The following is a 12,676-nucleotide window of genomic DNA, read 5'->3' on the forward strand; positions in this document are numbered from 1 at the left end:
AAGACACATTTGTCATTGCACTCCTTACCTGGTTGCCACCACACACGCTTGAGACCATCTGAACTAAACAACTTTATCTTGTCATAAGACCACAGGACAAGGTTCCAGTAATCCATGTCCTTAGTCTGCTTGTCTTCAGCAAACTGTGTGCTTTCTTGTGCATCATCTTTAGAAGAGGCTTCCTTCTGGGATGACAGCCATTTTTGTTGCCAGTTGTTTTGATATTAAAGGCTATGTGTTGAGTTATTTAGAGGGCAGCACAAATTTACACTGCTATACAAGCTGTACACTGACTACTTTACATTGAATTATATGTTCACGTTGTAGTTAAATTCTTCTCTAAAATTGGAAAGCTGAAGCAGTCCAGCGAACACCCAGATGAGTAGTAAAATTTCTTTCTTTATTTTCAACAAGTTAAAATAACATACAGAGCTGTAGCCTGACACTCTATGTAGCTGTCCATCTATTCAATTGACCTGTTCACTCTACTGTTTCAGCTTTCTGTTTGTTTGATAGGGTGGTGGACTCACACTCTTGTCAGTAGCAAAGACATAGGCCAGTGTTTACTGAGAATGTGGAGGAGAGATTACTCTCGGTAAGCTTACTACATCTGTCTTTTTTTATTGGGCTTCACTAAAATGGGGCCAGAGACAATGAGTGCGCATACCACCAACCCTGGCACAATTTCACTATATCTGCAAATAATATTTGAAACAAATTGGTGTTTGGTGATATTTACAGAGACAGTGTCTTCAATATAATGGTGCCAGAGTTGGTGGTATGCGCATGTGCTGACTCCGGACCCATTTTATTGAAGTATTGAATTCAACTACAACATAAACATAGTAATCCCCGTTGAAGCAAGTTCACTTGCGAAACGGCTGCCGTCGTCCGACGTGGCACACCCTCATCCTCCCTCACTACCTGTACCCCTGATGTGATCGTGGAATAAAAAGAAATTCTTTATTCGACCTTTGGAGTGCGACCTTTCATCTCTACATTGTGGATCTTGTATCGCCTTTGCTTTGGGACACGCACCCAGGTCTCCACCTGCCTGAAAGCACAGCTTTGTCAGCCATACAGGGATCGGCGGTGCCCGGTATCCTCCACTCAGCTTTATAAACATAGTAATGCGCATGCACCAGCCACACGGTTGGGTGTGGGGTGTTATGCGCAGGTGATGTCAGTGAATTGGCCGTATGTCTGTGTGTGAGTATTGGCAGATAATGGAGAGCAGCAGCGCACATTCTTGAGGTTGGCGCAGTGATGTCACTGACCTCTGCTGGCCCCGCACTGCTGTATCTGCTTCAGCAGCTCTTCCACCTCCTGCTGCACAGGCGTCCTGCTCTGAGACATTACTGCCAGCCTCTTTAAACACACAGCACCATGAAGGCACCACGGAGACCCGACGATCCCTTGTGCAGAAGCCAAACCCCTGCTTCCCGCAACCCTAGCCCACACAGACTGTTCCCTGCACCGCAGCATGTCAGTCAGCAGCCTCTGTACAGGCGCAGCCATCTTCAGGTCACGTGATGTCCACACACTGCTGACCTCCCTCACCATGATGTGTGTGGTGTGGACAGGCACCTCTACCCTCCCTCACCATGACACTAGTGGGGGCAAGCAGAGGTGACAGTCGGCGCATGCACAGTGTTATGTTAACATGAACATAGCACTGTGCACTCAGTGGCTCGGCTTCAGACAGAAAAACGTGTTCAGCATTATATCGTGAATGAATGGATAGCAGATTATTGGTTATGCTTAATAAGGGTCTAGTTGTCCAAAGCAACAATCAGATTTCAGCTTTCACTTTACCTCAGCAGCTTCAATGCTGATAGCTGCACTCTGGTTGCTATAGGCAACCAGAACGATCTTACTGTAATGCAATACTCATAAATGAGGCCCCAGTTACTTCTGCAATGGCTAACCTTTTTTTAAAAAAAAAAAAAAAAAATAGGCCCTTTGGCCAGTCAAACAGTTTGATCCCAACTTTGGCCAATCAAATGGTTTAGTCTTGTCTTCGGACAGAAAGACCCGATAAGCATTTTATTACAGCTACATTAAAGTGATTGGGTGATGATGGTGCGAGAGCTTTGCATACTTGCTGTGACAGGACAACTAAAATGTCAGCCACATCTTGCAATGTTCTATTAATTGTCATAGCTAACATTCTAGTTATCACTTGACCGCAGGTATGACTGCTGAATCCTAACATTGTTTTCTTTACACACTGTACACACTGTTAGGATTCAGCAAGCTGCAGTGTTTGACAAAGATTTCACTAGATGTGCACATCCCCCTTAAACAAATATAGTGGTTTGAAAAACTCATACCTGGTAAAGTATTCAACAATTTTTTTACGTTACACCCATCAAACTTTTAATGGTTAAATGGTTTTCTAAATATTTAAAAAATATAAATCTGAAAATTGTAACATTTCTGATACCCTTAACTAAAATCTGGAGTGGCAAGTTGCCTCCAGAAGTTACCTAATTAGTAAATTAAGCCCACCTGTGTGTAATTTATGTGCAGCATAACTACAGCTGTTCTGTGAAGGCCTCAGAGATTTGTTTGAGAACACTACACATCAAAAGACATCATGAAAACCAAGGAACACACCAGACAAGTCAGGGATAAGGTTATGAACAATAGTAAAGCAGGATTAGGTTATAAAAATATAGTCCAAGCTCAGAAAATCTCACATAGCACTGTTCCAGTCATCATCCACAAATGAAAGGAGTATGGCACAGCTGCAAACCTACAAAGACCTGGCCGTCCATCTAAACTGACATCCCAAGCAAGGAAAACACTACTTTGAGAAGCAACCAAAAGGTCCATGGTCAGTCTGGAGGAAGCTGAATAAAACAATACTTTGATATCAGCAATCTGATGTATTATTCCAGAGAAATCAATGTTTTTCTTATATGTAAATGAGATCTTCCAAGCTATGGGCAGGACACTCATGAATATCTGCCTCCATGGCTTATTTTTAATAAAAGGGGTAGTTACCAGTGTGAGACATGTAACTAACATAGTATAGGAGAACTGAACTTTGTTTTCTTACATACACATTTGCTGTAGCTCTCACAGCTCTGCTGAATTGCGACAATATTGCAACACTGGCTGACTGTGAGATAAAGGCTGAAGCTGAGAGGAACCTGCAGATGTGTTAGTTATAATCACACACAGCTCTGCAGTGAGATCAGGGGAGCAGAGAGCAGACATTATATGTCTCACACTGTTAATGCCCTCTTCTATTTATAAGCTCTAGAGGCAGATTTTCAGGGAGATCAGTGTTCGGCCCATGGCCTGGAACAGCTTATTTACTTATTAACAAAAACAGGGAATTCTCTGGAATAAGACATCGGACCGCAGATATCAAGGTATCATTTTATTCAGCTTCCTATGATGTCCATATAGATGACTTAGGAGGATTGGCCCTATTGACTGATTTCCTTTAAGATTTTGAGACCACTTAAGTGAATTTATGTACAGAAATAACAAAAATAATACTTCAGTGCTGTATTCATTTTAATACAATAGAAAATTATAATTTTTAATTGTGTATATATAATTGAAAGATAAGTCAAAGTCAACACAATTGTAGAACGTAGAAGTAAACTTACATGCCCTCCATGATAGATAAGTCACTTTTTGACATTTATATAATCAGAAAAGATTATGTACTAATATGGAGTAAACTAGAAGCACTTGACACATTTTGTGGCACCAAGACCGCACATTAATTCAGGAGGTATTGTGTATATAGTTATAGACAGCAGTATTTCACCCCTAATTGCACTAGTACAAATTATGAACAATAAAAGTCTACAATAGAGAGAAAAGTTGACTTTTACAATCACAGTTTCTTAGAAGGGTTTTCTGTCTATAAACAGATTACACATCTGTCTGGGACCCAGACATAAAATGCAGAAATATCCGGGAAATCTAAGGATCCTATATATGGAGATATTGAGAACAACTGTGAACACATGTAATACATGTGATACATGTAATACATGTGAATACAGTGAAATTTGTTACATGGGATCCTTTTGGACAGTACTGGTAAGGACAAGTAATCTCAGGTAGCAAACAAAGATGGGAGAGTTTGACTTACCAGTTACTACAGGGTAGCTCTGAGGTCCTGACACGTTGCTGCCTAGGTCTCCGTTGCCAGAGGCTGCTAAACTAGATTTTACTTCATCCAGACCAGGGGTTAGTTGAGGAAGAGAGTATTCATTTGCCTGATGATCAAAAAAACAAATTACAATTATCGGTTTTAAGTAAATGTATTCTTGACACTATACCACTTTGATGTATCAGGCTTTATGTGGTTTGCCTTCCATTGGCTGCTTGGAAACTGGATGCTTTAATCATCTCATGAAAAGAACAGACAATCACAAAATTCATAAAGTCTATCCTGTGTTATTCAGAGTCGTAGGGTGCGACAACACAAATATATAGAGAAAAACTGCAGATAAAAAGACCAATAGGGTCTTATCCAAGAACACCAGAAGTATAAAAGAGAGGCAAACCGCTCACCTGGTTGGGTTGTGTGACCCACAACCAGTATAAATCGCATGTACAGCTGCTGTATGGACCACGCACCACAAGGGCTAAGATGTAAAATCCAGAGGGAAAACAGGAATAAAAACATGGCTAAACCTGCACTGTTGTCTGTGAAGGAATCCAATATAAAAACAGAAATCTTGGTGGCCTTTCCTGAAGAAGAAGTGAAGTTCACTTCGAAACGAGTTAAGCCACCTTTTCTTTTCAACTTTGCTTTTATATTGGATACCTTCCCCAATAGAAGAGCAGGATTAACCACGTTTTTTTTTCCTTTTTCCAATGGATTTCTCAAAAATATAGGAAATCATTGATGGCTTCATTGTAATCGTGGAAGTGTTTTAGATACTTTCTTGCGAATTGATAGATAGGTAACACCAAGTTGTATAAAGTCAAGATCACACAACCGTATTTTCAGTCCGAGCACTTCCCGAGAGCCTATTTTTTCATGGCTTAATATATGTATGAAAAATTAAATCGCATCATGCACTAGTTTATTCAACATGTCGGATAAGACTCTGCCATTCAAGTCTTGGGGTACGCAAAAACAAAATCAGATCCCTTATGGCTCAACTGTATAGCATCCGATTTTTACTGATACATTGTTTAACATAGGAAGCTGTGTTTGGTCTTGTAAATTTTAGTAACTCCTGTATCAAAAAAAATGCTTTCCAGATTGCATACGGATGACAATTGAGGTGAAAATCTACCATTTTTTTCTGGATGAAAATTACACAATTTTTTTATACCTTTTGTAAACTTAACCTAATAGAGTCAAAAATGGGGCTAGAAAGCTGTGTAATTGTGAGTCAGTCATAAATGAAGTGAATAAAATTGTACAAAGCTAAATGTTTATGAATGGCAATGTCTTATAGGGTCTGAAGCCCAGTTGATGCTTGAGGAACAGCTGGGTTTTAGTTTCTCATCTCCAGATTCTACATTCACATCTCATAGATTTTTCTGGTGATATATTATAAATAAAACCAAACCAAAAATCACCTGTCTTCCTAAATCATCAGCGTTTGATTTTGTGAATGATGTGCTTCATTAAATACAATGGAAGGACACTCCCCCATCACCCTGTTCTTATTCTCCCTCTTCCTGTGCACTGGGGTATGAAATTGGGGAGTGGGCCAGAGCACATGGCCAACAGAAGGGTGGGAGGGGGAGTCATTGAATTTGAAAGGGTGTCCTGTCCAAAACAATCTAGTAATTGCCTTCTTATTATGGTTTTCTCGGGAGCAGACCTTGCTCTCTACAGCTGCCTTTTCAAAGGGATAATAAACAGGGGGAACCAAAAAAAGAGAGAAAAAAACTCTCTCTGATTAATATTACATTAAATTAAAACTGATTTTCTGCTCTTTCTTGCCCCGTTTTCTTCCATCCACGCCCCCACCTCTATGCCTGGACGCCACAGCCTAGTCATTTCCAATTCCTTTTCGTATTGATCTTCCTGTTGAAATCAGTTTCGTAATTAGCTGCAAATTAGGCCTTCTACTGGGGGTGAAGCTGCCCCCTGATTTATCACCGGAGTAATTCGCTGTGATCGGAGAGAAATTAAAATGAACTCAATTAGGCTTTAGATTTGCTTTATGGGCCCTGCTTTAAGTTTCAGGGGGAAAAAAATGACTGTGCTGGCGTTTAATAGTCTAATGAAAGTAAATAAAGGTTATCCATTGTAATAAAGTCTGGGACTCTGGGAAAAGAAAAAATCACACTCAAATATGCCTTTTCTTCATTTCAAGTTTTATAGTTTGGGGCATATCAGAAGATTTTTTTATTAATTTCATTTTCCATTAGGACAAACAACCTTTATGATATAAATAGAAAGAGGAGTTAACGTGCAAAGAACTGAGCCAAAGGTCTACAATTCCTTTGTTTTATATGCAGCTTTAAAGCAAAGAAAAGTGGTTTAAAGGGCAAACTCGACTATCTTTTATTTTTTTTACCTGGCGCTATAATCTGTTAAATAGTAAAATGTTGGATTCATTTCTAAGTGCAAAGTTTGAACTTTGCAAAAAAAGTTATAAAGCAGAGGGTTAAAAAAAACACTGGAGCTCAAAAATCAGTTTTAGATTTCCTAAGGGGGCGTGGTTTAGATTAAAAGGGGAGTGGTCAACCAGATAAAGGCACGGCTTGAAACGTGCATCCAAGAGCCAAAATTTGGTAACATGTTGTTGGCACAAAGTAAACCAGCTAAGCTAATAGGGGGTGTAAACTTAGACAGCAGTGTCTAAAGATGCCCCAACGTATATGATCAATTTAGTGCATTTTCTGTAATTATACACCGTCTAAAAATGAGAAAGTATTAATTAGAGAGATTGAGGGAAAGTACAATATGTTGGAGCAGCATTCCTGTAAAGAAAACAAATTTTTGGCTGTGATATTTAGTGTTCTGATTTAATAGTGCAAAAATGTAACTAGAGGCAACCGGTGCAGATACTGGGTGTTAGGCCGGTACCAATAAGTTACTTTGTATTTGACATGATATTTACATACAGGGCTAAAACACTGAACTAAACTGTGCTTCAGGTGGGGTAAAACCTAGCTACTAAAGATAATCAAATCTTTTTGCATCAAATAGATTCACAGGTACTCCAATTCCCCTCAAAAGATGTGTATAACACTCTGAGGTCTCCTTGGGCTATATAAAACCCCTGTCAAGCTCTGAACACAAAAAAAGACTAAGTAATGATAAAGTAACTTAAGCACATATGGCTATGGGTTAACTGACCATTCATCACTGCTGTTTGTTTCACAGGCACTGTACAGTGCATGCAGAGGTTTTTGGGCTTTATTGCCCTATTTCCATAGATAGTCTTTGAGTTGTCACATCTTCTCACTAAACAGATTTACCCAAAAATGATTGCTGTGATGTGTTCCCTACCTCAGCTTTTATACAGGCTGTCATAGCCTGTGTTATACTATGTGATGGCTAAGCTGTACTATGTGATGTTATGACTGCAAGCAAGCCATTATTGGCAAGTCCCCATGGTTGTGCTCGAGATTTTGTGAGCCTTCTCCTCCTGATGCAATTTTTTGTGTTCTGTTAAATATCAACAGGCATTGATGACATTTCATGTAAATCAGATTGCAATTTATTGGAAAACACTGGGTCCTGTGAACTTCCTAAAATTTTACACAAAAAAATCTGCATAGAATCGATATGTTCATCTTTAGTAACTATAGTACTTCTTTAGTGAGCAGGAGAATGGTGATTATGGACTCATTTGAAAAAATCCAACTGGTGGTTCTGAACTTCCATTTACTTTCCACCTTTAAGGCCCCAATACACATTAGAGGAAAGTGAGTGAAACACACCGATTTCATTGGGACCAGTTGACCAACTGATGTGTATTGAGGCCTATCGACTAGAGATAAGCAGATTGCTTCACACAACACTATCCACAGTCCAGACCAGTGCCCTCTGGTGGTGAACAAGAGCTGTACTAATTTCAGTACTCTCCTGGATCCCAGGCTTGACTTATGGTTAGCTGAGCTGGATGTCACCTGTGCACCTCATGCTGGACAGATGATGTCATGCCAGGCATGTGAATAAAACATTGTGGCAGGGAACCAAGAAGCTCAGGAAACTCCCACAGAACCTCTCCCCCTCTCCTGGACTGTGGATCAGGGTTGAGCAAAGCCTTTTGCTCATCTCTACTTTCGAATCTCCCTGACAGATGATGTATGGGAAAAAAATGATTAAGCCACTGTAATTCCAACAACCAATAAACTGCTGCCAGAGGTTGAGCATGAGTTGAATACTCATATGGTTAACGAAACCATGAGAGAGACCCTTCTGCCATATGACTCTTTAGCCAAGAGTTATCTCATGTGTATGGCCAACTGTTCTCAGGATACAACCATAAATTTCTGTTAAATGTGACCTCTGAGGCCTGTCTTGAGGTACTAAGAATATTCCAAAACCATGTTTGCTTCCAAAATATATAAGCCTATAGTACTCTGAAATGCCTAAGTTTTTAAGTTTATCTTTTATTTCCTAGGAAAAAGAACTCACAAAATGAAATTTGTAGCAGCCAGTTGTTCCCTACACTGCCAATATTCGGAAGATAGAATATTTCCATAATCTCCATTACCTGCTCTGATTTGATGTGTTCTGAAGCTTGAAAGACATCGGAATATGATGGACGTTCGAATACTCGATCTAAGGCTTCCAACTGTTGCTGGGTGAAGTTGTCGGCACGTAGATGTTTCCGTAAGCTCTCCACACTGCTCTGAGAATCTCCATTTGGACCGGTACCATCAGACCCATCTAGTAACAAAAGAGGACATAGTGATGATAACTGCTTGTAGCAGAGCCAGAGGAGCTACTTCATAAGACACATGACATGAGCATATAGTTATTTTTTGGTTATCTGTCTTGGGTCAACACAACCTACATTGTTCACAGTGTTGAACATAGTGAATCAGAACTAGGTTGGTCATTAATAATGCATTATTAAAACAAATAGGTAGGTATTAGTGTTTCAGGTGTTACTTCCCGACTTTTACATCTAGAGCAGAATGTCTAGTGAAGATGGGTAGATGTATTTCAGCAATAAATATTACATTTCATAGTATAAATTCCATCTAGAGCAAAGTATTCCCCCATGCTGTTCCAGTGGGAATAATGCCGGGAGATTACATTAAGGCCGATAAATCTTATTCTTTGCAGGTGAATGTTGTATATGATATAATCAATATTACATTATATAGCATGGAGCAGTATCCTTCATAAGCTAATGTAAAATATCAGATATTGATTAAAGGAAGTACAAAGCATTTTGTCGGACCTTTTAACAAAGCATCATTTCGTTCACACTAGAGGAAATGGCCCATGTTGATTTCTCTTTATGTTCCTTTTAAAAATGGTTGTGGATAGCTTTGTATGTAATAATTAAAATAATATCCCTATATAGGTTTATCCACAGCCCACATATTTTAAAGTTTATTTTTCTTTATTACTTGGCAATCTTTAATGTGTTTGAGTCAGTTTTGAAGCACACGGATTGGGCTTTCCAGAGTTAGCGGACTTACAGCTCAGGTTAAGACATTTGTTTAGGAATACTTTGACTGCTTGTTCTCGTTATTTGGGCTGCCCTATGACAGACCATCATTAAAGTCACCCTCTGTGATTGAGTGCCACTGGGCAGGAGTCTTCTCTCTGTTGGCACTACAATGTTAAAACTAGATAAGGTGGAATTGTCCCCAAACCTCAACCTCTTACAGGGACTGAGATTGCTGAGTTCACTACATGTACAGGTCAGCCCTATCAGTATAGGGGCTAAGAACTAACTGAACTGTTGCTAAATATTTGCCTGTTCTGCACAGGACGATCTCTACCAGCTCATTCGGTGATTCTGCTGATTCACTTCACCTCTTGTCAACAGAGCAACGCTCTCTCTTCTGGTCTGCTCTGGCAATGGGGCATTACTGGAAACGTCATCCTGATTGGCAGCCAGCTCTGCACAGATGGACAGCAGGGAGCTGGCGGTCATCCAGCATGACCGACAGAGAGATCAGAAGAGAAGACGCTGCTCTGTCAACATTATGTCAACAAAAGCAGAATAATGGCCAACAAGAGCGGTCCATGAATATCTTCCTGTTAGCTCTTAGCCACATCTACAATGAGTAGTCTGGACTGGGGATTTATATGTAATAATGGATAATGTTGTAATACAAAATCAAAAAACTATGCACGCGTGTTTGGGCCAGCTCAAGAACCAGTATGGTACAACAACCGATGAGCCCAACACCCGGTAAGGATCAGTGATCAGGATCTATGGGATCAGTTCTGGCATCTGTTTGTTACTACTACTAATGGGGGGAAAAAGATCACTCCATGGCTGGGTAAATGCAAATGAAGTCTAAGGCATTGATCATCAGATTAATTGCGTATATATCACATAAAGCAATGCTATGTATTAAATATAAGAAATGCAATCAAGCTGAGCCCTATTTAAGGACTTCAACTGTCCTCTGTATCGAAAGATGTTGTGACTCCAGGGTTAAATACTACGGCCCTGTGAAAATTCAGAATCATCCGTTAACACACATCAGTTATATCACACATTTAAAATCAAAAGATCAGCTTTTAAAAGAGCCATGACCCAATAGATAGATGTCTGATCTTGTATATGTGTGTGTGAGCCCAGATTATTCTCGCAGAGCTGTCCTCCCTCCTCTGCTTTATTTATGCAGGGGGCCTTTTCAGATCTCGACAAATCTGTCAGTCTAAATTTGCGAGAGATTATGGCGCTCCTTCTCTTGCACAGGGAGCGATGATATATGATATGTGCTAGCCCTATTGATTGCCTGATCTGGTGGCAGAGGGCCGGCGAAATGAACTTGAAATGAACATCATGCCTCAACTCATTGTGCGTATAATACACTACTTAATCCCACATTTTTCAGCCGCTATGGAATTCAATTGATCAATCATGTTCCACTGATAGTGCTCTTTTAGGGGTTATTGCTGCTCCGCACGCCAACCAGTTATTTATTTATTTTACCCAATGTGGGCTTGGTGATTGGAAGCTGGGTTAAAGAGAACATGAAAGGCAATGCCAGGCTGGGAACAGGAATAGAGAAACAAGGTAATTAACCTTGTGAAGCCAGGACATTTACAGTGCAAGCAGTTTTATATATGAGGTGCAATGAGTATTAGGGTTTTATGTGTCTACACAGAATCGGCAGAAAAATTACATATTTCAATTTGCTTTACGCTATGGTTCCTTATGACGTTCAAAAATTACAATGGCTTAATATAATTTCTAAAATGTCTGCAATAGCTGTACTGCATTTATTTATTTATTTTACTCACTTATATAGCGCTATTAATTCCATAGCACTTTACAGACATGTGCATCACTTTCCCCATTGGGGCTCACAATCTACGTTCCCTATCAGTTTGTCTTTGGCGTGTAGGAGGAAACTGTAGTAACCCACGCAAACAGGGGGAGAACATACAAACCCCTTAACATAATTATTGGTACATACATACCACAATAATATAGAAGTCCGATCACCAGGTCAAACATAACTACTTTTCATTTGTAAATTCGCCATATGGTTCCAGAAATGTGGACCTCTTTATTTAGTACTAATATTTATAGTTCTTAAACAGAAGATGTGGCTCTGAGGATCCTCGGGGGGGTGTCTTTTGGCTGCTCTGCCTAAGTACCCTGTGAGCCACTCCCCTTTGTAAAGACCATAAAAATAAATTTAAAAAAACAGAAACTCAGAGGACCAATGGGAATAATGCAAGCAAAATCTGGGCACTTTTGATCTGGTGACAGCTCCTCTTTAAGTGCAAAGATCTTAAAGGGGTTGTCCACTTTGGGGAAGATATGTATTTTTTTACCTAAATGCAATTATTTGAAACTAAAAATAACTTTTGTCGTTTAGATTCATTAACAATGTTGCTCTGTTTTGGTTTTACGGTCTCTTTGATTCCGTGCACATTGAACATTAAGTCTACAGTATGTGTGCACGTTGCAGATTTGGTGCAGAAATTTTCTGCATGAAATCTGCACTTTCTGGCAGAAAAACGCATGTGTCTCGGAGCGTTTTTTTTGTTAAATATGTTTTTTTTAAGGAAGTCAATGGGTGGAAGGTCTAAAAAACGCTGGAAAAACGCACCAACAATTGACATGCTGCAGATTATTTTCTGCACCAAATCTGCAGGTAAAAAACAAGCAACGTACGCACAACACTTCAGAACGCTCATTGACTTTGCTGGCATGAAAAGAGACATACAGATTTGGGCCACAATCTGCAACAAATCTGCATCAAAATTCGCATTGTGCGCACAAATCCTTAATGTGCTCTGTGGTCATAAATGAGCTGAGAGGAGCTCAGAAAAAGGACAGATAAAGGAGTTACAAAGATCCTGTCACACAGTCATAATGAGCTGACTGACGGATTCTCAGTGAACTCATTCTGTAACTGGCAATAGACGGAACAACAGAGAGTCTATACAATGCAAACAATGCAAACGTTTTAATGAAATCGGATTGTAAGGCTGCGTGCCCACGATCTGGGTTCACAGCCTGCAAAATGCTGTGATGTACAGTACATGCACATTGGATGCGGTTTCTAGAAA

General features: G+C 39.8%; 1 protein-coding gene across 15 annotated transcripts in view; it reads right to left on the reverse strand.

The window, feature by feature from the left end:
* The window catches only part of PAX2 (paired box 2), a 92,013-nt gene that overhangs the window by 23,693 nt on the left and 55,644 nt on the right, over positions 1-12,676 (reverse strand). For all 15 annotated transcript variants that reach the window (XM_075348901.1, XM_075348903.1, XM_075348905.1 and 12 more), the window contains 2 exons: positions 8,670-8,845; positions 4,121-4,247 (listed from right to left, as the gene is read on the reverse strand). In XM_075348901.1, the coding sequence (XP_075205016.1) occupies positions 4,121-4,247; positions 8,670-8,845 (303 nt within the window). The remainder of the gene's footprint in view (positions 1-4,120; positions 4,248-8,669; positions 8,846-12,676) is intronic.

This window comes from Anomaloglossus baeobatrachus, chromosome 5 (assembly GCF_048569485.1).
Source record: "Anomaloglossus baeobatrachus isolate aAnoBae1 chromosome 5, aAnoBae1.hap1, whole genome shotgun sequence".
In the NCBI taxonomy this organism is placed as follows: Eukaryota; Metazoa; Chordata; class Amphibia; order Anura; family Aromobatidae; genus Anomaloglossus; species Anomaloglossus baeobatrachus.